The sequence below is a fragment of the Arachis hypogaea genome, chromosome 15, assembly GCF_003086295.3.
Source record: "Arachis hypogaea cultivar Tifrunner chromosome 15, arahy.Tifrunner.gnm2.J5K5, whole genome shotgun sequence".
NCBI lineage: Eukaryota > Viridiplantae > Streptophyta > Magnoliopsida > Fabales > Fabaceae > Arachis > Arachis hypogaea.
The window spans coordinates 3,857,620-3,882,870 of record NC_092050.1 but is presented as its reverse complement, the minus strand read 5'-3'; the positions used below and the strand labels follow the sequence as shown (position 1 = coordinate 3,882,870).

At 33.3% G+C, this 25,251-nt stretch overlaps 4 protein-coding genes across 4 annotated transcripts; 1 reads left to right on the top strand and 3 right to left on the bottom strand.

The window, feature by feature from the left end:
- The first annotated feature begins 487 nt into the window (after nt 1-487).
- LOC112746843 (uncharacterized) lies at nt 488-3,000 on the top strand. Its single transcript, XM_025794977.3, has 2 exons — nt 488-1,043; nt 2,792-3,000. Exons 1-2 carry the CDS (start codon nt 515-517, stop codon nt 2,998-3,000), a joined length of 738 nt encoding a protein of 245 aa, XP_025650762.1. The 5' UTR covers nt 488-514.
- An 8,077-nt stretch (nt 3,001-11,077) lies between these two features.
- Nucleotides 11,078-11,716, bottom strand: LOC140179049 (uncharacterized). Its single transcript, XM_072217381.1, has one exon. It carries the CDS (start codon nt 11,714-11,716, stop codon nt 11,078-11,080), a length of 639 nt encoding a protein of 212 aa, XP_072073482.1.
- A 3,382-nt stretch (nt 11,717-15,098) lies between these two features.
- Nucleotides 15,099-16,957, bottom strand: LOC140179048 (uncharacterized). Its single transcript, XM_072217380.1, has 3 exons — nt 16,948-16,957; nt 16,284-16,778; nt 15,099-15,853 (listed from the first exon to the last, which is right to left on the bottom strand). Exons 1-3 carry the CDS (start codon nt 16,955-16,957, stop codon nt 15,099-15,101), a joined length of 1,260 nt encoding a protein of 419 aa, XP_072073481.1.
- Nucleotides 16,958-21,177: 4,220 nt separating this feature from the next.
- On the bottom strand, nt 21,178-23,975 carry LOC140179047 (replication protein A 70 kDa DNA-binding subunit A-like). The gene is made up of 10 exons (XM_072217379.1): nt 23,826-23,975; nt 23,462-23,732; nt 23,275-23,374; nt 22,991-23,200; nt 22,758-22,893; nt 22,511-22,674; nt 22,304-22,418; nt 21,653-21,850; nt 21,469-21,549; nt 21,178-21,363 (listed from the first exon to the last, which is right to left on the bottom strand). The coding sequence occupies exons 1-10, from the start codon at nt 23,973-23,975 to the stop codon at nt 21,178-21,180; spliced, it is 1,611 nt and encodes a 536-aa protein (XP_072073480.1).
- Nucleotides 23,976-25,251: the final 1,276 nt, after the last annotated feature.

The window sequence follows — 25,251 nt, the reverse complement described above, 5'->3', positions numbered from 1 at the left end:
GTACATCTAATTATTTAATATCATATTAACAAAAATAATTACCTTTTATATTATTAATTGAATGATTATCCAAAAGAATAAATATGATTACACCAATGTGTAATACATATATAATTTAACTAATTTTTAATATAAATTTTATAATCTAATATATATTTTACTTTAATAATCGATTTTAATAGTTGATTTTAATATACACCTAGCTAACATAATTATATGAATTAATATAATAACTAATCATGTAAAAATATTTTTATATAAAGATAATAATTTAAAGTTGGTAAACAACTTTAATATTTATATTAAATTATATATTTGATATAATAAATATTCATATTTTAATGATTATATTAAGATGAAAATATCTTGACGTAAATAGTTATTATTAAATAATAATATAGACGATTAATTGAGTAAAGGATGATTCATGCACCTCCCATATATATATTGACATGCAAATATATATCCTTTTATCGCACAATTTCCTTCTCAGGCTCACTCTCATTATCAAAAAATGGAGAAGAACCAATCTACCTCTGCTTCCACCACCTCACTTCCATCCTTGTCCCTTTCAACTCCCGTTACTGAACCACCATCTTCACCACTTGTTGATCAACCCAACTTAAGCGGTGAAGAAGAAAAACTAATCATTCTCAAGACTCCTGAGAAAATTCTCACGGATCTCACAACAAATAATGATACTAATGGAGGAGGAAGCCTTCCACCATCACCACCACCACCATCACCACCGCAGATGATGGTAAGTGGGGCTATCGCAACTGCGGTGGGTGGTGGTGCAGTGGTTTTGGGTGGTAGTAACATTATTGGTCCTGTTAAAAGGCGAAAGGCTTCCGAAATTATTGATCCTCCAAGCGGTACACCAACATGTCCAATTTGTAGCAAAACATTTTCGAGTTGGAAGGGAGCCTTTGGACATATGAGAAAACACCCTGATCGCCAGTACCGTGGCTTCTTCAAGCCACCTACTTTCCCCTCTGCCTCTTCAAAGGCCGCCACCAATGCTAGTGGCAACCGTCACGAGGGTATATCTAGTCATATAATTATTTATTCTAAAAGTTTAAATTATTAAATAGAAATATATAAGTATAAATTAATTAAAAATTGAATTATTTTTTTATGTGTGTATTTGATTATAAGATATTTGAATTTTAATTCAGTCAATGCGTTATATATTGTGTTTGTATAAATGTGGCTGTTTTATTATTTTGAGCCTATTTGGTTAGTGTCTATGTCTATTAAAAATATAAATACCGTAACATATGTGCATTGTTTGTTTAATGAGATACAAAATTATAATAAACATGATAACATATATAAATATAAAGATAAAAATTCAGGTATCAATTTTATCGTAAAATTAATAATTAAAAACGGTTAAATGATTTAAATAATTTGACTAAATTTTTATTTAAAAATTTTTAGTTATCAACTTTATATGAAATTACACCTGAATTTTTACCTTTTACTTTTATCTTTCTTTCTTAGTCTTCACACCCTCCTTTCTTTCTTGATGCCTCCCACCTAAACCGTCATCTCATTTCTTCTGTCTCTCTTCACTACCTTTATCCTTTTTTGCTGTTACTTCTCCTCCATTCTCGCATCCTCCTTTACTGTCTCTCTTTCTCCTCCCTTCCTCTCCGGCTCTCTATTGTCATCATAGCTGACTCATCCATCATCGTCTATCTCTTTTCATCTTTGAGTCTCTTTCTATCAAATTCGTCATTGTCTCTACCTTTGCTAAATCAGCTATTGTCGTCGTCACTTTTATGTCCCCCTCTACGTATTTTGATCTACTTTTATCTCTTTGCCTCTTCAAGTTCCATCTCCGTCTCTCTTTCCCCATTTCTCTGCTTCTTTTTTCTCGAAGTCATATCTCTATAGTTTTCTTTTTTATTTGGATTATGCTAAGTAATTAATAACTTTTTTAAACAACATGAACAATTACCAATCAAATCAAAACAAACTACACCTCCAAATTACTCACCTAAATCTTAATATTAGAATAATCATCCTCATACCTAATGAAATAAACATTCGATATATCTATTGTTCACATTGTTTAGTATTTTTATTGTCTACCTATATTTTTCCTATTTATTTTTTATTTGGATCGAATGTTGATTAAAAATTGTATTCACATGCATGTTAAATTGAATTGGATTTGATTTTTTAATTTTTTTATCTGCTTTGCTATTTTTAATAGTGGTAATTTGAACTGAAATGGTGATAAAAAAGTGGTGATGGTGATTTTAATGGCAGTAATTTAAACTGAAAGATGGTGGTAGTGATTTGTGACAAAAATAATATTGTCATTTTATTCAAATAATGAATTACAAGTAGTGTTATATACTTAAATACCAAATAAGTATTTAAATTTCATGTCTTGTGTTTATCATTTTATGTTTTTATATTTATGTCTTATTTGTCTCCACCCATTAATCAGATAGAGTCTTTTGTAATGTTTATGATGTTTCATGTCATTCACGGTCAAACGTAACATCAGAGAATCAATCTAATGAAGAATCTTAATTATACATGTGAATCTAAGAACGAATTCTATATGGATCTAAAATTCTATCTAGATCTAGTTTGATAATGTTTGTGTGCGTGCGTGTTTCTCTAAATAAAAATATCTGAAGTAGGACAAGTTTTAATATCTTTTATTTATTGCTACTTAATAAAATGAATTTCACATATACATTCATGTGAGTATCTAATGATTCATTCATTGTCTTTTTCAATTTTCCATTTTGTGATGTATGTGGTTTAGCTGCTGGCGAAGAAGGAAGCAGTGCTGATGCCTCCGGCGAGGTTGGAGAAGGTGGAGCTTCACCGGCGGTTCGCAACCTGCTGTTTGACCTCAACCTCCCAGTGGAGGGAGTAATTGAGGAAGAAGGGAAAATTATTTTAGGGTTTGATCTGAATGAGCCTGCGGCGGGTGAAGAAGAAGAAGAGGAGAAAGAAGACAAGCAATTTTAATGAGATGTTGGAAGAAGAATGAAGTAGTAATAAACTAATAATAATGCGTTTTGTGTTTTCATATATGCATGAATTGTGATTTTGAAGTTTTTTACATTTTTAAGCAATCATAATATAAGATGGCACCATGTGTCCTTCAAATTTACCTGCACCTACTTTTGCTATATTATTATTATTGTTATTATTATTATTATTATTATATTATTATTATTATTATTATTATTATTATTATTATTATTAGTAGTAGTAGTAGTAATAGAATAGTAGTAATAAATAAATAACTATTTTTGACTATAAAAAATTTAAATGTTCACAAAATTGACTACAAAAAAATTAAATAAATTTTATATTAAAAATAAATAAATTATATTTGACAAAAATATTTAATCGTTAAATTTTAGTTAATTCTATTTAAAAAACACATTAAATTCTAAAATTAACTCTTGGAACTAATCATTTTCAATATTCAACCCTCCTTTATTTTTTCTTCTTCCATCACAAAAATAATATAAAATGAGAAACAAAAAAAAATTCTAAATCCAAATTTATCTCTTTTCCAAATCTGTTTACCTCCCTTCTTTCTAACTCATCACCTAACATTATCATTTAATTTTCAGGTACTAATTCTCGAAAGAAAATAATCCACAGTTCACAACAACAACAATGTGGTCATGAACAACAATAATAATAATAATAATCTATTAATATCTTTCGAGTTTCAATTTTCACAACAACAATAACAACAAACATTAAAACTTCATGGATCTCCATCTTCATCATTTTTTATTCTTCTCTCTTATCTCTATTTTCATAAGACTTTGCTTCTCAAATCAAATAACAAAGGGGCAAAATTGAACAATTTTTCTAAACTCAGGTACCAAATTATTCATTCTTGTTTAATCACTCTTTTTTTTTATTGGATAAAAGTTCAAAACAACCAATCATAACGCTTCCAAGATCAACACCATCCTTTTCATCGGATTCACTTTGCTCTAAATCTTCCTTATAGTTTCCATTTACTTTTGGCGATCGCTGATGCGAACGATTTTTCTCCTCAGAGTAGGGTTTAGGAGTTGTGGCGGATATTGGCAGAGAAAAGGCAGAAACACTACCAACTGCTGCTGACCGCCATGAAAGAGGTGGTGGCACGGCAGCTCAGAGAGAAGGAGGCGGAGGTTGAGAAGGCCATATGGCAGAACGCCAAACTAGAGGCACATGCCGCACAGCTCGCGGCAGAGGCGCAAGTGTGAGTAATTATGGACAAATTTGGAAAGAAAATAGATTTGGCCTTAGGGTTCTTTTGTTTCCATTTTGTTTATACAATGAAAGAAGAGGAAAAAGAAGAAATGAAGAAGGAGGCATATCAAAAGGTTAAAAGTTGAAGATGATTGGTGATAAGGTTAATTTTGAGATTTAACATGGTTTAAATGAAATTAATAAAAATTTAAGAATTGAATATTTTTGTCGAACACAGTTAATCTTTTATGGATATAAAATTTATTTAATTCTTTCATAGTCAATTTTGTTACCATTGGAATCTTTCATTATTGATAGGAATGGTGGACTTGCCTCTCTTTGTTTTTCCGTTAAATGATGGTAATCTACAAAAACTGTTTCCTAATCTTCGAAAATGTTGATAATTTTTTTAAATATTTTAAAATACTATAAAAATGTTCAACCATAAAAAATCTTTTTTTTTTTTATATAAGGAAATTGGTTGAAATGACAAACAAAAATAAAAATGTGACATCCCTTGTATATTGAATCACGTTCCTTAGTTTAAAACTCTAATTTTTCCAAATCAAAATCCAAATTAAATGCACAATAAATTTAACAAAAATCGTGTCTCTAATTGTTCAAGTTTTGCCACCACCACCAGCAACAATGGTGATGGAGCATAGTGAAGATACGACTTAAATGGATGAAGAATCGAAGCCTCGACCACATCATTAACAAAGAAAGCGATCTGTTTCTCTCCTCTAGAGGTTATGAGTCCCAGAAGAAGGTTAGGAATTGGATGGATAAGTTCGAGAAGTTTCCATATATATATATTTTTCTAGAGTAAATGAACAAAAGTATTAAGGTCATAAAAATACATATGACAGAATCAAAATTTCAATGTAGACATCGAAGATGATTAACAATGGACAAAACTAATATGCCGTTAAAAGACTCCGTTTTTGTTAAATTTAGTGTATATATTGGCCATTAAAATGGTGAATCGGCACTCCTTATGTGGAAAATAACAATTTTGCTTGTTTTAAAACCAACAAAATATTATTGTTAAAGGGTAGAGTGTTGTTTTTTTGAAGCAGAATCCCAAATAACCATTCTCGTATACAATTTAATTATCAACTTCTTTAGGTCACTAATTTCAGCTCTCATCCTAGTATTCAAGTTCAACATCAATTTCACGCGTTGCAACATATAGGTCCATCCATTGACTCGAAATATCATTCTGTTCTCCAAAATTTGAATGTTGCAACAAATTAGCATCCAAAATAGTTTTGTTGTTGTACTCATCTTGAACTTTATCAAGACAAAATACTCATATCTCAACTCAGATTTCTGCTTCATTGAAGATAAACAGAATAAGATATGAATATAAAAAAAGACTTTCAATAAACACAGTTTGAAACCAAGTTGCAAACGCACACCTTATACAAAGGACAACAAAAGAACCATCTTTTTGGATTCTCTATTGTTCGCGACTTTAACAACAACACCTCAATGCTATAGTAGCATTTGTTACCATTAAAAGGGTTTTTTTCCTTCTTCTTTCTCTTTGATGCAGCAACTCCGATTGATGATCTACCAGTATCACTTAAGCTGTTTTAACGTGAAGTGCTCTCTTCCAATCTTCAAATCTCATCTCTAGACATACATGTCTTCAACCTCTCACCCTAGTTGTCACCTCTAGCGAATTTTGTAAAACTAGGGTTCAATCAATTTATGACTAAAAAACGACGTTCTATCCTTTAATAATAATATTTTGTTGATTTTAAAATAAACAAAATTGTTGTTTTTCACTTAGATACCCTAAACAATGATAAAAAGTTCAACTCAACATTTTGATGTGGTCACATATATACTAAACTAAACAAAAACAAAACTCCTCTAATGGCAGGTTAGGTTTGTTCATTGTTAGCTATTTTTAGTGTGTACATTAAAATTTTAATTATGTGATGTGTACTTTTGTGATCTCAAATTTTTTTTATGCATTTCTTGTCTATTTACTCTATATTTCTATACGCACGAGTTTCTGAGTTTGAGTATTCATCATAAGAAAACAAAGAGGTACTATCCAACAGGATTGAAAACCCAAGAAGAATAGAAGATCAAAAGATGCCACATTTTCATTTCCATTGCCATATCAACATATTCTTTTAGGAAAAGTATAGGGTACCAACATATTATCTGCCAACTTCTGCCAACTCTTATTTATATTTGTGTTTCATGGAAGTATGTTCGTAGATGTATCTAATAATTAATATATTTTAAACACATATATAAAGAGACACATCTAGAAAATATATCTATAAAGACACTTCCATTAAACACAGTTATAAAAAAGATATTTTTATTAGACACATCCACGAACACACTTCCATGAAACACAATTATAAATAAGAGTTAGCAGAAGTTGGCAGATATACTGTTGGTAACGTAGCGGAACCGATTCTTTTAACTAGTGTAAAACCTGCTAGATGCGCGAATTGTATACATAATCTATTTATTGTATTTGTATATAAATTGTTTGTAAATTTAATAGTTCATACTAATTAGTAATATTAATGTAGAGTTTGAATTAAAAAATTAATGTATAGAATTTGGCATAGTTATATTTTTAATATTTTAGTTAAAATTAATATATGTTTAAAAATTTCTATGTAAAATTAGTATTATAAATATTTAAAAGAAACTATAGAAATAATTTTTGTTAATATATTAATAAACCATTACGTAAAAGGACTAATTGTCGGTCACTTAAAAGATTTAAAAAAATGCACTAATTATTATTAAATTAATATTGTGCACAGTTTATAAAAGAATAATGCTCTTATATTGGTCATAAATAATATAGTTAAATTTTTTTAATAGCATTCATTAGACATATATTTTTAATTATTGGACGTGAATTTAATATGTATTGATACTTCATAATTATTGCACTCTATATTAATGTTTAATTAATAACAAATGAGTTTATTAGTCTAATATAAGAAGTAAGAACCTAATTTCCTATCACTTTTAGCAAAACTACGTGAACAAAAATGGTCTTATGTATAATAGCCCTTTTTTTTATACATAAAATTGGTTACCTACCTCATCAGTCACTAATGAGTCTTACTGTGTGCACAATATTTTTTTTGTTTCATTTTAAATCTATCTTAAGACATGGTAGAGATTAAAAGGTGACTAATAAGTAATAATAATGATGAGGCTTTATAAAGATAAGTCACATTTTAGGGAATGGATCCTCTCCATTTTTTTTAACACTTGAGAGAATAAAGTGTAATCTCTCACCTTTAATTCTATAAGTGTGACCAAAATTAAATAGGAAAAAAAGAACAATCAAGAGTGAGATCCTACACTGAACACCATCCAGTTTTTTTTTTCACTGGAGAGGATCCACTCCCCACATTTTAAGCCTTTTTAGCTATGACTTTTGTAAAGATAAGGGATAAGTATTGTTTTGGTACCTAACGTTGAGGATCAGAATCGAAATCGTCCTTAATGTTGCATTTTATTTTAAAATTGTTCTTTCTAATTAATTTTTTTATAAATGACAAAAATACCCCTTTTTTATAAATCATCCTTTTTTATAAAAAAATTATAAAATTAAAAAAAAGAAAAGACACCAGGGGGAGGGGAGAAAGGGAAAAGACGAGGGGGTGGGGGGAAGGAGAGGGGGAAGGGGAGGGGGACGGCGCCGGCGAAGCTTGGAGCTGCCGTCGCCGTCGCCGTCGCGAGTCAAGGAGAGAGCTTCTGCTTCTGCACCGCTGCTCCTCACCGCCGCGTTCTCGCCACTGTTCTTCACCGCCTTGCCGCTGCACCTCGCCACTTCTGCTTCTTTATTCGGCCTCTGTTTCTACTTCGTCTTCTGCTTCATCTTATGCTTCTTGATTCTGCCTTTGCTTTCTGTTTCTGGATCTGCTTCTTCGTCTTATGCTTTCTGCTTCTTCATCTTCTGCTTCTTCTGGGTCTCCATCTTTAGCTGTATGTAGAAATTTTGAAACAGATCACGGTGCTTGGTTATGGTTAAATGGGTTCAAAAGCAAATTTAGACCCACACCCACCAACAAATTCAGAGGTCCTATGGTTACCGATTTTTTATGCCTGTCGTGTATTCATACTCATTATAGGGTTATAAAGAAAAAAGGAATTAACAAGCTGAAACATGCAGATACAGAGACGCCTTGCACAAAATCGAGAGGTTGCTCGTAAGAGTCGTTTGCGCAAAAAGGTTTGGAAGGTTATACATTGGAAATCATGTTAGATGTGCAGCAAATGCTTAGATATACTAATTGTTCATGTGATAGGTGATATTTCTATGCAGGCCTATGTACAGCAACTAGAATCATGTTGTGTGAAGCTAATGCAGTTAGAGCAAGAGGTTGATTATGCAAAACAACAAGTGAAGTGAAAGACATGAAGCTGAGTTTGATTCACTCCAGTTCCCGCTGTGGATCACTTCATATTTGTTCAATATATACTTGTTTTTTCTCGGCTCTCTTTTCAATTTCTTGGGGCAACAAAACTGCAGGGATTACATATTGGTGGTACTGGATTGGGTTCTAATAGTTTGGGTTTTACTGCCTCTTTAAATTCCGGTTTGTTTGTTATCATGCCGCTAGTGCTAGATATTGATTTGTCACTGATCTTGAGTTTTTTCTGTTACTGAGGTAGCACAATATGTTGGTGAAATTAGTATTTGAACTGTTTCTATGTCATTTTCATGTTGAATATACCTTTGTTCAGAAAGTTCTCAATAAGCTTTACTGCTACTACTTTTAAGTTCTCCTGGAAGAAGAAGAAGAATGAAATGGTGAGAAAAGGGTATTTTTGTCATTTAGAAAAAATTTTATTAAAAATGACGGTTTTAAAACAAAATGCAACATTAAGGGCGATTTTAAGTCAAAAATTACATCAGGGACGATTTCGATTCTGACCCTCAACGTTAGGGACCAAAACAATACTTATCCCTAAAGATAAAGTGATTAATAAGTTTCTTTAGTATAAATTACATTTTATGCATGGGTCTATTTATAAAACAACTGTAACCAATGTGTAATAATTAGGTACCCCACCTAACAAAGACCAATACATGAAAGTGGAAAGCTTTCTTTCTTATACCAATTAGAATGGAACTGACAATTGGGGTTATTGGCTCTGCTTCAATGGGAGTTGAACGGGTTGTACATAGCCGTGCTTTGCCAGCATAAAGTCTCCTCCAATAGAGATTGAGCTTTTGGTATTGGTTAATTTTATGTTTCTTTGAAGTTGATCGTGTTCAGGGTGATGCTTTGTTATTTTGTGAAGGACCCCAAGTTCCGTGAACTGAATGGAGATGGAAAGCCCTGATTTATGTTGTCGTAAGGGTTAAAATTCAGAGAATTTGCTAACTACATTAATTTTACAGCTGATGTTGTTGTTTGTGATTGGCAAATTGACGTAGGCAATTGAGCTTTTGCAAAATGTTTAACCTTTTAGGATTGACACTTTTGAAAGAATGGTTGGTGGCATATCCGTGGATGTTGATCAGACCGAGGATACAAAAGGTCCTCATACATAAGAAAGATGGTTAAGGTACCATCTTTACAATTTTACCACACGAATTTGGTTTGTTAAGCCTGTATTGATTGAAAAACTGTAAATTTTTATTGTTTGCCAACTTGCAGCTTGGCATGTGAAAATTTGAGGTTTCAGTATATGTAAGATACCTGGTCACGGCTGGGCTAGTTCCTCCTGTAAAAGTTGTAAGTGTCGTGCGGAATACTTGAGGTTAGACCCAGTCTTAGTGACTTGCTCAAATAAAAAATTTGATTTTGTATGCCATGGTTGATTTGTATGTTTAATTTACTTTGTTGATAATATCGACAAATAGTAGTAGATTAGTTTCTGCCAATGTCATGGAAATTGTAAGGGAATGGATTGTTCATAATGAAAAAGGAACTGCTATTAAGACTATAAGAACATGGGTGTGTTAAAAGTGCTACGCTTACCAAATGACTGACTAAATCCATGGTAGGAATATCACCTTTTTTAAAACCTTGTGAGATGAGGTGGTAAGAAGTGCAAAGACTTCCTAATGCCAAATTGAAAACAAATGTCATTTATTAGGTAATAATTAATCATGGAGTAAAATAAACTAAGCAATGAAATGTAAATGCATGATTACCTCTCAAGTAAAGTGACATAACCATAAAACAGTATCATGTGACATGGGAAGCCAAGAGGTTATGTCTCGGATGATGATTGACAAATTTAATGCATCTGATTGTGCTATAAACCAAAAGAAGTTTGGGATCAGTAATGATTTTATAAATATAAATAACTTAATAAGTTATTAATTTGGCCCCAAATGGCCATTCACAACTAATTTGTCATGTGTTGAAAGATTTTAACAATAATATAAGCAAGGTAAATCTCCATGAAATAGGTTGGGCTAACTACACAAATATATCCTACAATTCATATGCGATTGTAATCACCTAATGCTAAGTTGGACAATATAATTTCACATTAATAAAGCATTCAATAAGGATGGGTAAGTAATAAGTTAAATGCAGCCAAATGCATGTTTTCTTACCTTCAATTGGTATGAAGATTGAATCTAATCTACGTTCCGAAACACCTCTTTATATACCACATTATCTGTTTCCTTCCTTTGATGGTCGTCATGACATATCAAAACCTTGAGCACCCTCCTATGAGTAACCCTGGATATAGCCACGTACAACTATCCATGTGTGAGGACAGGTTTCTTCAAAACAAATCCGACATTTGACAATGATTGTCTTTGACTCTTGATAATTGACATAGCATAGGAAATCATGATAGAAAATTGTCTCCTTTAGAAACTGAATGGTATCCTATGATCAGATGGAGTTAGCGTCATCCACGGAATAAAGACTTTCTGCTCCATGTCGTTCCCTGTTAGGCTTCTTGCTTCAATGATGTGGTTTCTCAATTTAGTTACCACTAACCTAGTACCATTACATAGACCTGCGGAGTGGTCTATATTCCTTAACAACATAATCGGGGTCCCTACTTTGAGTGTCAACTTATGGTTAGGAATTCCGGAGCATCTGATGGTGTTAAGACTATCTGGTGTATGTACTGATGCCAATATATCATTGTTTGCATTATTTTGACATGTGTCAGAACTATAATAAATTTTGGCTTCTCCGGGATTCAGATTCATCATGAAACTATTTATTTCATCCACCATTTGAAGTGTAGGTGCAAGAATGGCTTTGTCCTTAATGTGTGCTATATTATTGGAACACCCAAACAATTCAAGGTATGTTGCTTTGCAAATTTCAAGTATAGAGTCGTCCCACTTTTCAATAAGAATATCATTAGGGATTTGAATCTTCTCTATCCCCTTAATCGAGGTTCCACATTTATCATCTCCTATTGCAAGAATCCATTCAGCAAACAATCTAAGATCATTGTTGCTCTCATCATCATCCTCATCTCTGAGTTTCATGTTCTTTGTTAGTGCCAAAAGCTTGCAACTGTCCCACAGATAAGATGAGTTTATTGTTGCGTTTACAATATCTTGTCTGTTGCCTTTAGGTATCACCGGTAATGTTTGTCAAAAATCACCCCCAAATACGACAGTTTTTCCTCCAAATGGCTGGTCAAGGCTTTTTGGATTCTTAAATCGCAAGATGTCTTTCATCGTCATGTCAAGGGCTTCAATGCAAAGTCTGTTTACCATCGGAGCTTCATCCCATATAATAATCTTGGCCCTTGTAATCAAATATGCCAAACCACTATTTTGCTTTATATTACATGTTGAGAATTCATCTAGGTTGATTGGGATTGCAAACTGTAAATGTGCTATTCTTCCACCGGGTAATAACAGAGATACGTGGTGCAGAATTTACAACCACAAACTAACCGGCAAGTGCACCGGGTCGTACCAAGTAATACCTCAAGTGAGTAAGGGTCGATCCCACGAGGATTGATGGACTAAGCAACAATGGTTAAATGATTTACTTAGTTAGGCAAGCAGAAAAGAGTTTTGGATGTTCAAAGAGCATTAAATAATAAATTCAGAAAATTTGAAGACAGGTATGTAAATAAGTTGAAAACCAAATATGGAGAAACAGTTAAGGCTTCAGAGTTATCTATTTTTCGGATTGACTTTTCTTACTAATTTATTTTAATCATGAAATATTTAATTGATGGCAAACTATATGTGACTAGACCCTAATTCCTTAGACCTTTCTAGTCTTCTCTAAAATTCATCAATCGCAATTCCTTGGTCAATTAATTCCAATTAGAGGGTGATGATCAAATTCCAGTTTATATGCCACAAAAATTCTAATTACCTAAAAATAAGAGTATTATATGTCACGTATCCCATTAAATCCAAATAATTAAAATTTAGGAGAAATTGTTTTCAACCTATTGTTCAAGTAAAGAGCTTTTCCAAGTTATACAAGAACTCAATTAGAAAGAGGGTCATACTTCCGTTCCACCCAAATTCATAAAATAAAGAACGAAAACAATTCTTTAAATATAAATGAAAACATGAATTAAAATAGAAAAATAATAGTATCAATCCATACAATAGACAGAGCTCCTAACCTTAACAATGGAGGTTTAGTTGCTCATGATTCAGAGAAGAAAACTAGGATTGTAAATTGGGCTGAGGTGGAATGAAAAGTTAACTAATGGAATCCCCCCTCAGGGAAGTTCCTTTTCCCTTTTATATTTAATCCTAATTAATTTAAAAATCTAATTTCTAAAAACTAAAATAAATCTTTTCCTAATTTAAAGATAAAAATAAAGTTTTAAATCAGAATTAACTAAATAATCAGCAAGTCTTCAATTGATGGATGGGGACCACTTGTTTTATAGGGTCCACGCTTAACTTGGGAAGTAACAGGAAGTGTTCCTCTGAGTCCTCCATTCTGCAACCTCTAATCTGTGTTTCTTGGGCTGAAAACTGGGTCAAAAACAGCCCAGAAATCGCCCCCAGCGTTTTAAGCGTTTTCTACACGTGGCGCATGTCACGCGTACGCATCAGTTATGCGTACGCATCGATGGTCATCTTTGCGTGTCACGCGTACGCATCAAGTACGCGCTCGCGTCGCCGTGTAAATATTCAAATCACGCGTACGCGTCATTCACGCGCACGCGTCACCATGGAAAGCTCCAAATACGTCGCTTCTCGCTGTCCTCTTCTTTAATTCTTGTGCTGCAGAAACTCCATCAAATCCAGCCGAATGCTACCTAAAATAAACAGAATTGCACAAGACTCAAAGTAGCATCCATAGTGGCTAAAAAGTAATTAATTATTGATTAAACTTAACAAATTAAATGCAAATTCACTAGGAAAAGATAGGAAAGATGCTCACGCATCAATACGATTCCACTCGAGGCAACCAATAGGACAATTTGCCCTTTTGACCTGATCACAGCAGCTAGGGTCTTTCAAACAAATGTCTTCCCAATGCCACCGTAACCATATAGAAAAAATACACCACCTTGTCCGTTGTTCACAGCTGCCATGATGGTGTCAAATACCTTTTTTGTTCATCAATTAGCTTTGTCAAAGTCATCTAGTTCTGCGCTAAGCCTGCGTCTACCATAACACAATTTGTCCAATATCAACCTGTTAACCCCCGACTGAAACAACTGCTGTGAGGATAGGTCGATGTCTGGAAATGGCATGGATGGAATCTCTTTTAAACTCTTGTTGTAGGATTTAAGAATCTTTTTCATTTCTAAAAGAGTAAGATCCCTCATCTCTTGATCCGTCAGATGTAGATATGTAAATAGAAGCCACATTATCGTTGTTTTTAATTATTAATGGTATAAAATCTAAAATAGGCAATATTCAACTAATCCCTTCGAATAAATAATCCAAGAATACAAAATGTGTATTATGATTGAGTAAAACTAAACTTGTTAATGGTAAATATAGATCCATCCCAAATATAAGCTTCGGTGCCGAATATGATTACCTGTGTTTTAACTTATAAAAACATGTGAAAATAGCCAGATGCAAAAAATAATTTATCTGATTGGCACAAACAATTTCTGATGTAAAAAATATACCAATTTTTATTTTTGTCATTGACACATGTTGATAAAATACATTTTGCCCATATAAAAACTTTGTAAGATACATCAAATAGTCATAGATTGCCAAGTAATCACATGCTGAGGGGCCTATTTAATGTACATGGATATAAAATAATATAATCATTAATCAATGAGATGCCAAAAACTATTTGTGTGCATGTATGTCTTGGCCATGGTATGAATTGTGGTAAGATTATAATAATTTGTTTCCTTTTTAGTTAATAAAAACATAAATAATGTGTAACGTCTAATATGGGAGCTTATTATTTGAAAGTTGAAATAGTATTGCACATAGCAACATACCAGGATTCTCGTATAAGTTCCGTTGAATGTATAGGATATCTTCCGATAGGATTTTCCAACTCCTTTCCTATACATATTCTAGCCTTGTTATTGAGTTTGATATTAGAAGAGTTGCAAACAACTTTCTTATGTATCTACCAGAGTCCCAATGACTTGCTTCCTTGATGGCATCAATGTACTCTTTGTCATCATCAAGAATACCTTTCGTATAGTATGCATCTCTATAGGTGGGTTACACAACACCGTCAATGGTTCTAATATCCTCATAGCTTGTAGGGCCTCTCGAAAAATTTAACAATAATCGAAGATAGTAAATTTTACCGGATCTAGGAGGAACAAAGAATATCCGTCCAATTACGGAATGTGATTTCTGTGGGAACTATTTTCTCGGTGTCGGATTCCAAACAAACTTAGAAGAAAACTCTGCATATGTTAGATTGCGGGTTTTAGGGTACCTCTTATTTGCTTCAAAGTTCAAACCATCCTAGGAACATTGATTCTTTGACAGGCGCTTTCCTAGCAACATCTTGTAGGATTTCATGATCTTGGAAAACTACTGGTTGCTCACCCGACAAGTGAAAGCCCAAATGTATAACTGATGGGTCTCTATAATGAATGTTGTAACCAAATATCCTCCATACTGCTTCACATGGAGATATGTATCTACAATCATAATACATACAGACTTCATTACACTCATCATTTTCTGCATCCGTGTTAGCACTACTATAGAACGAAGTAGTGACTCGATCATTCCCTTTGTTTACATACTTGAATAGACACTTGATTGATCTTGATTGATTGCACCACTTCACATTAATGTGAGTGCCATACCTCAGTAATAATGTCCTGTTGTGTGGGACAACATATCTGTTATCTTCAATTCCAGATTTAATTATTGTCTTTCCATCCTCCCTCCGTCTGTAAACAGGATATCCATCCTCATCAACCCTTGTACTATCAACAAATCTCTTGGGAAAATGTCTGATGCACTTTCCATTTTTCATGCATGGTGAGTCCCGTTTAATAGTTCCACATGGTCCATGCATCATGTGTTTCTCTACAGCTTCATAGTATGTTAGGTTGACATCTTTATCTGGTATCTCAGCGCATATAATCTTATCAATATCTTCTGGGGTTAGATATTTATCATCTCTATGTATAAACACCAAAATATGCGCATGTGGCAAGCCTCGCTTTTGGAATTCAATAGTGTATACAACTGAAAGTATTTAGAAAATTTCTTAGTTAAACAAATGGATTTTTTTGGGAGACAAAGAAAAGAGATATGATGATGCGTTATCCTATGTCCTTCTAACATCCCTTTTAATAGACTTTCTTTGTAAATTGTTCAATGTATGAAATATTAAGGAGTATAAAAAGGTGGTTCTGCCCTATAAAATAGTTATAGATTGTATTCATAATGTGTTTGATCTATAATTTTTTGTCATAGCAGTGTATGGATGATTATTTAGATTGCAAAAAACTGCCAATGAAAAACCCTAAGATTATGAATGGTCAAATACAAATTTAAATCTTATTATACCAATTAATAATAAGGTTGGAGATTTACCTGCAGTAACCCTTCTGAAAATCCTTTTTTTTTCTTATGTCTTGTATGAGATGATCAAGTTTTACTTTAAAAACTCTACAAACAACATCTGGTCTGTCTTCGGCATTAAGTTCCCTATTCTTAAGAAAATCTTCTAGTTCTGGCCACTTAGGGTTGCAAGTGAATGTTAAGAAGAGATCTGGATAGCCAACCACTCTACAAATAGACATTGCATCTTGGTAATTTTGTATTATGTATCTCGGACCTCCTGTGAATGATGATGGTAGTATGATACGTTTTTTCCTTGATGAAGGCGTTGTTTCACCTCTCAAGACAGCTTCTGCTAAACCCTTATACATCTCACACCTAAACTTGTTCTGGTCCAAGTGAATATACATCAACCTTGAAGACTCAATCATTGAATATGCATCCACCAAGAATTGTTGAAATAGTCTCCTTGAGTAAAGCAATGGCGATCCATCAGCTAACCTCTCTTGTACCCTAAAGGCAAAGAATTCCTTCATTGAAACATGTTCGCGAGGCTTTTCAGAAGACCTTGCCCTTCTATTTAGTGGTATATCTTCCTTGTAGCCATCTAAGGAAACAATAAAGGATACTATAATCCCAGGTATGCAGGGTTAAGTTGGTTTATTCTCTATAGCCTTCCCCCTCGTGTCTCGACCAGAATGTCCCTATCTGTTTTCTTAAGATCAAAATCACCTACTATTAGTGCAACTACTTCATTCGTAGATGGGAGATTATACCTTCTACCATCTTTTCCACGCTTGCCCAACAATCTTAACTTTACATTAGATTGGCTATCAACTACTATTTTTTCTCTAGCCATGTGAAATGCCTTGACTAAGGTAGTTTGTTCATCTAACATCAACCTCAAGTCCCCAACTATGTCTTCGTGAACTATTGGATTTTTCTCCACTGCATGACAGTATAAAGTAACACACCTTTAATTGTCTAATAATCTGGTTAAACAATCTAAATCATGTATTAATAAAAAAAAGTTGCACATGTTGTTCATATATGACTTACCTTACTGCTGAAATGCAATTTTGAATCTCATTATGTGTATAAAAAACATAAAGTTGTGCAAATTTAGCCGTGTCCCCTTCTTATGGTAAGAGACTTCCCATTAGGGCTGGCAAAGGGTAGGGTAGGTGGTGGACGAAATTGTGATCATCAATGTTGTACTCTTTATTGTTGTATGGAATAATTATAATGGCTCTTTGCTATGTGTGGACACAACTCCGTTCAACTTAACCAGCAAGTGTACTGGGTCATCCAAGTAATACCATACGTGAGTAAGGGTCGATCCCACAGAGATTGTTGGTATAAAGCAAGCTATAGTCATCTTGTAAATCCCAGTCAGGTAGAGTCAAATGTAATTGGATTAGATATTTAAAAGATAAATAAAATAAAGGGATAGAAATACTTATGTAAATTAATAGTGGAAATTTCAGATAAGCGTATAGAGATACTGTGCCCTTTCTTTTTCTACTTTCCTACTTCTTCCTTCAATCCCTCTTACTCCTTTCCATGGCAAGCTGTATGTAGGGCATCACTGTTGTCAATGGCTACATCCCATCCTCTCAGTGAAAAAAGTCCAAATGCTCTGTCACAGCACGACTAATCATCTGTCGGTTCTCAATCAGGTTGGAATAGAATCCCTTGATTCTTTTGCGTCTGTCACTAACGCCCAGCCTTCAGGAGTTTGAAGCTCGTCACAGTCATTCAATCCCGGAATCCTACTCGGAATACCACAGACAAGGTTAGACTTTCCGGATTCCCATGAATGCCGCCATCAATTCTAGCTTATACCACGAAGATTCTGATTAAGGAATCCAAGAGATACGCGTCCGGCCTAAGGTAGAACGGAAGTGGTTGTCAGTCACGCGCGTTCATAGGTGAGAATGATGATGAGTGTCACGGATCATCACATTCATCAAGTTGAAGTGCAACGAATATCTTAGAATAGGAATAAATGAAATTTATAGGAAAAGAGTAGTAATTGCATTAAAGCTTGAGGTACAGCAGAGCTCCACACCCTTAATCTATGGTGTGTAGAAACTCCACCGTTAAAAATACATAAGTGAAAGGTTCAGGCATGGCCGAATGGCCAGCCCCCAAAATGTGATCAATGGCCTCCTAAGATGAAGAATAAAACAAGACTGAGACCAAAGATGTAACGTGGTCAAAAGACGACTGATACACTAGTAAAAAGTTCTATTTATACTAAACTAGCTACTAGGGTTTACAGGAGTAAGTAATTGATGCATGAATCCACTTCCGGGGCCCACTTGGTATATGTTTGGGCTGAGCTTGATCTATCCACGAGCTGAGACTTCTTTTGGAGTTGAACGCCAAGTTGTAACGTGTTTTGGGCGTTCAACTCCGGGTCGTGATGTGTTTCTGGCGTTTTACTCGAGACAGCAACATGAAACTGGCGTTGAGCGCCAGTTTATGTCGTCAATTCCCGAATAAAGTATGGACTATTATATATTGCTGGAAAGCTCTGGATGTCTACTTTCCAACGTTGTTGAGAGCGCGCCATTTGGAGTTCTGTAGCTCCAAAAAATCTATTTCGAGTACAGGGAGGTCAGATATTAGCAGTCCTTTGTCAGCCTCCTATCAGAGTTTTGCTCAAGTCCCTCAATTTCAGCCAGAAATTACCTGAAATCACAGAAAAACACACAAACTCATAGTAAAGTCCAGAAATGTGAATTTAACATAAAAACTAATGAAAACATCCCTAAAAGTAGCTTGAACTTACTAAAAACTACCTAAAAACAATGCCAAAAAGCGTATAAATTATCCGCTCATCAGTAGGGTAGGGACCCTACCCTAACCCTACCCGCAGGTTGAAAATTTCATTAAAACTTTACCCTACCCTACCCACGGGTTGAGAATCTCTCAACCCTAACCCTACCCGCACCCTAAAATTCTAAACCCTACCCTACCCTACCCTACCCTACCCGCAGAAATATCAAATTTTTTCAAAGTAAATATAAAATTCAATCATTTCAAATTTTATACATATTAATAACATAAAAAATTAAAAAACTATTGCTCTAAATTACTAAATTAACTAACTAGTTTAGTGGTTGTTCACTTATTGTAAGTTATTACATAAGAAAGGTTGTGGGTTCAACTTTCACTTTCTACACCATATACCTAATTTTTATAAAATATGTGCTATATATGAGGTGCGGACCCTATCCACTACCATATCCGAACGGATTGAATCTGGATACCCGTGGATAGAGTATAAGTTGCCAGCCTTACTTTTCATCAAGTGGTAATTCTCGCCATATAACACAAATGTACGTGGTCCTCTCCCAACGGCTCGAGCACGATCAATCTTGCCAAGCCAATTTTGGACTGTTAATCATGCTTGATTGTAGAAAATAATTAGCTTTATTTGAAATTAATTTTTGTGAATGTATTTGTTTCCCAACTAGCTAAATCCACATTGACCGTTGAAAACCATCATGCCTGATTGAATTAAACTCAAATATTTTATTTGAATTATTTTAAAACTAAATTATTTTATGAATTAGTTGATATATAGATAATTCATAGATCTCAATTCCCAACAATTATTGTATAGACGTAAATATATGGTTACTTTTTATAAACTTTACTTAAATTTAAGATATTTATTTCTTATGTTCAATAACAAAAAGGTAATTTGGTTATTTTAATTTTATATATTATTTTTTTCTAATTCAATCTTTGACATCTAATAATATTGAGTTATACTTTATAGATATAGGTATAATCAGAATGTCAATAATAAAACTTAAATTGGATTTGTGTTTTTTTTATAAATGACTGTTTAGAGAATATATAGAAAGGAATATTATATTCTTTTAAAGTGAATACTTTTTTAAAATGGGAAATACTATTTTATTCTAATTTAGAAAGAAAATTCGCATGTTGTGGAAATTGTCAATTCAATAATCATTAAGATCTTATTTTCTCACTTCAAAAGTTCTTTTTCTTAAAATGTAAGTGCTTAGAGGAATTGACAATAAGTTGTCCTATATTTCTAAAAAAATAAAATCAATAATATATAAATTTTGAATAACATTTTATTGATTTAGCTTATTGAGTTTTATTGAATAAATATATTTGTCAAATAGGTTAAAATGGATTATGTTTTATAGTAATAAAATACTTTTTCTCCTGTCATGGGGGACAATTATAATTGACGGACTGAGACCTGACATTTTGATTTTTTTTTTCTTTAGTTATATTTATTCTAATGCAGGTTGTGCATATACATGTCGATATTACCATATGGACAAAGGCTTATGCATACGTTGGAGATCATCAAAATGCTATGAATTGTTTTGCCTAAGAATACAAATTAATTTCCGTTTACCTTTCAAACTTAAAAGTTCAAGGTATGATGCCTTCATATTAGCCTTATTACATAAATTTAATCTATATTCTAGATTGTCCTCCTGTGCTAAAATAAATATAGCTATTCATGTTGAAGCAAAAGTGAACTTCAATGGATGATGAAATTTAAATACAAACTCAGCAAACTAAAATGGATTTTCTAATCTTTGTTGTTTTGCCCGTTTTTTCGAGCAATTCGGCTGGACAGGGACTCTAAGTTTGATATGCTAGGCTTGTTCCCTTTTTACGATGTTGTTTGATTTTATTCACATGACTCCCAATTTTATGTTAGTCAAAAATAGATTTGATAATGAGCCTTGAAGAAGCGTGACCAAATATGAGAACATGCTTCAAAGCAACATTGGACTTCAATGGAAGTTGAAACAGCATTTGAAAAACACACACATATATACATATGTATATAAGACTTGAATTTCAATTCTGATATCAATAGGTCTAAGATTACATTTCATATAGAAATATCCATACATGCATTAAATATAAACTACTGCAACTTGCAACTTAAAATATAACAATCACTGATAGAGAAATGCACCAATGTTTAGATTCAAGATTTAACTATCAATATCTGACTGTTGGGATTTCATCTTCTTAGAAAGCTTGCGAGTAAATCTATTGGTGGAGTGATGAACTTCCTCCTCATCCTGGTTGAGATTGATAGTTGCAACCTTTACACCACTGGCAACTCTTTTAGCTGGAGTTTTGAACTTGATGCTACTAACACATTCCTGAGTAAAATCCTTAGTAAAAGAAAACAGATTGTTAGTAAAATTTGATAAGGTGTTCTCCTTTGCTAAATGTCATTGCTGTTTTACATCATTAGAAACCACTAAAGTTTCACTAACCATATTAAAGTGAGTATCATTGTCAATTGTAAGATTAACAACAATGCCTGGTATATCGAACGAATTATTGTTCCCAGCCTCCTAAGAACATGAATACCCTAAGAAAAATTAGATTTGAAATAAGAAGAACATTTGGTTTAGTATCCATCCAACATAATACTTATAGGGTCTGGTGTTTACGTACATTAACTACATGAGTATTATTGTCGACTAAAGTCATTGGGAGGTTCTTCGATATGGTATCCTCATCATCACACACCTTCATCACAGTGTAGACTGGATCGTACTGCTTGACATTTGCAGCCTTAACATTAAGCTTAAACAGCACCTTTTTGTCCATCATGTTGTCCAGCGTATGTGGATACTCATCGTCTGGAGCAAGCTGAATTAATTGTATATTAATGTGAATGTTTGGAACCACTTATTATATACATGATTAAACCAAGGATCCCACTAGGAAGACAATGGACCATTTGTACAATGTGTACAATGAGCTATTGAGTTACAAAATGAACATCCCCCATATTATCTAGAATAATCATTCGAGTACTAGGGATAATAAATATCTTCCCAAAAGCTTAAACTGATTTTTGGGTTCACCAAGGATTAAACTCTTGACCTTTCGGATCTAGAGCTCTAATGCCATGTCATGATACCACTCATCCCAAAAACTTCATCTAATGAAAAAAAATAACACTAATAATTATATCTCTAATACTCGCTAAACATTCATTGTACACATTGTACAAATATTTCATCGGCTCCTCATATTTTCCCTTAAAGAAAATAGATATACGTGAAATGGAAGCAATTTATGGTTTAAAATTGCAATTACCTTCTCATTAAAGATTGACTCGGCTGGCTTTCCGCACAACTGTGTGGTCTCCTTGTCCCACAGTAGCAAACAAATGCTATCTGTCTCATCATGAGCCATAACTTCAACCTTGTACCTAAAAGTTCATATGCAACATAGATAGTTGATATAACTCATAGCATAACATACTTATTAAAACAAAGTAAAGGAATGTTCACAAAAGTCAACCTGAGTGCAGCTACTCCATGTGTGTGGCCGCACTTTGCACATTCATATCTAGTACCAACAGGGGTTTCAACCTTCTTTAGACACCTTCGACATGCCTTATAAAACCAACCTGCCTTTCCAGCATTAATGGATACAATGGTGCCAGCGATCCATATAGGACCTTCCTGAAACGCATTCAACACATTTCTTTTATGAATATATTCTTTGCGTGTATATATTTATTTTAACATGTTTTTTGACACATGACCTGAGCAACATTAAGAGCTTCTTCTATTGTTTTGACAGCGACACAACCATTCTTAAGCTCGTCTGCTGCAGACCAATCCCTAGGAGATGATACATAGCTTATCCTGGATACGCTTGATGGGCCAGCACTAACAACTCTACAGTTTACGGTAAGGAAAAATTTATTTTACCATTGAAATAAACACTGCTTGAAAAGGCATAGGCAATAGAATATATGATATATATAATGTTAACCTGGTCTTGAAAAAATTGACTTCTTCTAGATCCAGGTTGATGTGGACCTTGGATATTGCAAAATTGCTTTGAACAGATGTTTTTCCATTCCACCTGGATACCTTAAAGTACTGCATAACCACGATGAGTGGTTCTACCCTCTCCTCCTGTAGGTGAGGTACGATTTGGTCCACCAAGTCACCAAACAAAGTGCAGCTCATCCGGTTGTTGCTGCCATTTTAAAAACAGTAGCATTAGTTTCAATAGTTAAGAAATATCAATCTCGATTGTTTAAGCGTACTTACTCTAAATCTTGGAGAATAACCACCAATCGCTTGGTCTCCCTCCCCTTGCTAGTTATCAGATCTCTTGGTTCTTCCTTTCCCACTACCTCGCCAATAATATCTCCGTGTGGCAAAATAGATGGGAAAGTTAATATATGCATTCACGTGTAAATATTATATGCATTGCAATATATTTGATGAAACTCACCAAACATATCAGCATCTCCAAGCATGGCAGCATTTTGGAGATCAACAAATGAACGAAAGCGAAACGCTTGTAAAGGGAATGTAGGGACCTCCACATGAGTAACTTTAGTTCTGTGCGAAAATGTTAACACATATCTACTGACACCATTTTTTGTCTTTGTCTTGTTGTCAACTACTGTGAAATTTGTCATTGTATACATTTGAAACTCGTGCAGAATCGGAGTCCACTTCTGAACCAAAGCTCTTGGCACAGTAGAGTAAATCCTATCTCCCTGTTTGTACAAAAATGGTGTCAGAATCATTTTAACATAAACTGATCTAAAAAAACCAACTAATTGATATAAAATTCCATAAATGACATTTACCTTATTGTCTTGCAAAACCATTTCAATAGACCAAGTCTCTTGTTTGTTGTATTTGCTAAGCTCTTCCCATATCCTAACAATATATACTTTAAAATTCCACCAAAGCCTCTTGAGATTTACTTCCGATATTGAATCATATTTTTCCTCCATGTTTTTTCAGGACAGTGATAAAGTGAAGATGTGTGAAGAAAGTTTGGGAATTCTCTAAATGAGCGGGAGTTTTTAATTGAACATTGACAACGTAGCTTATATATATAGCCTGACGTGAAATCTAAAAATTTTGCATGTGTAATTGACTATTTAACCCCTTCTTGATACAAATAATGGTAAACTGTTGCTGTTATGTGATATGTCATTTCCAATTTGAAGACACATATCAACTAATGAAGCATGACACTTGTTAATTACCTAGTCATGCACTATTCACTTGTTATATATTAATAGAAGATAGAAAAGGGCTTTATTCCACCATTAGACATTGTTGTAGTATTTTAAGATACTTTAAAAATATTTTTATTATTATCAAAAATAAAAATAATTTAAAATAATTTTATTTAATTTAATATTTATAATTTTATATATAATATTCAAAATTATATATTTATTTATAAAATAAAATAATTTTAAATTTATTTGAGTGGTTTTTAATTTAGTATTTCCTGCACATTTTCAGTTGGCTACATATATATGATCCAAATGAACTTACATCGTGTGCCGTAAATTTATTCGCTATTAAAGCTCCCCCTTGTCATGTTTTGGGATTGATATATATGATTAGGGGCGTGGAATATCATTGTGGTGTGAGGAAACCTTAATTAACAGTAATTACTATATGGAACCTTAAAAGCATGCCACAATTATACTTTACCTGTTTACCGTGGTTACAATTAATTAATTAATAATATTTTTTTAACCAATTGACACACTTGAGTTAAAATAATCAAATATAAATTATTAATTTCAAACTCTCAACACATGTTTCTGCTTACACCCGATGGACTAGTGTAGCTACTATAGTTAATTACTATAGAATATAATAATTTTAGACTGCACCTAAGTAAAATTAACGGAGCAATAACATTGTTTTCAGAAAAAATTATAAGCATAATGCATATAAATTTTTAAGAGCACCCACAAATTAAATTTCTTAAAGGAAAAAATGGTGAAAACTCAGGTGCAGTCGACTTCACGTGAAGTTGATAGCTGGAAGTCGTGTGATAAAAATTTAGTTAAATCAGTCAAATTATTTAACAACTTTCAGTTTTCAACTTTATGTGAAGTCGAGTGCACTTGAGTTTTTACCCAAAAAAATACTATATTATTCAATAATGGGTGTGGATTATCCATTATAAGAATTCCAATCCAACGGTGACAACGGATGAACGATCTCAAAAGTGCGTTAACTACGTTACTGTTACGCCACAGT

Coding starts and splice junctions, on each gene's coding strand:
- LOC112746843 (XM_025794977.3), top strand. CDS start 515: ATGGAGAAGAACCAATCTACCTCTGCTTCCACCACCTCACTTCCATCC. Junction 1,044..2,791: donor TAGTGGCAACCGTCACGAGG/GTATATCTAGTC, acceptor TATGTGGTTTAG/CTGCTGGCGAAGAAGGAAGC.
- LOC140179048 (XM_072217380.1), bottom strand. Junction 15,854..16,283: donor AGACAGACCAGATGTTGTTT/GTAGAGTTTTTA, acceptor AAATACTTTCAG/TTGTATACACTATTGAATTC.
- LOC140179049 (XM_072217381.1), bottom strand. CDS start 11,716: ATGAAACTCAGAGATGAGGATGATGATGAGAGCAACAATGATCTTAGA.
- LOC140179047 (XM_072217379.1), bottom strand. CDS start 23,975: ATGGAGGAAAAATATGATTCAATATCGGAAGTAAATCTCAAGAGGCTT. Junction 23,733..23,825: donor TGGTTTTGCAAGACAATAAG/GTAAATGTCATT, acceptor TTGTACAAACAG/GGAGATAGGATTTACTCTAC. Junction 21,851..22,303: donor AGTCAATCTTTAATGAGAAG/GTAATTGCAATT, acceptor CAATTAATTCAG/CTTGCTCCAGACGATGAGTA.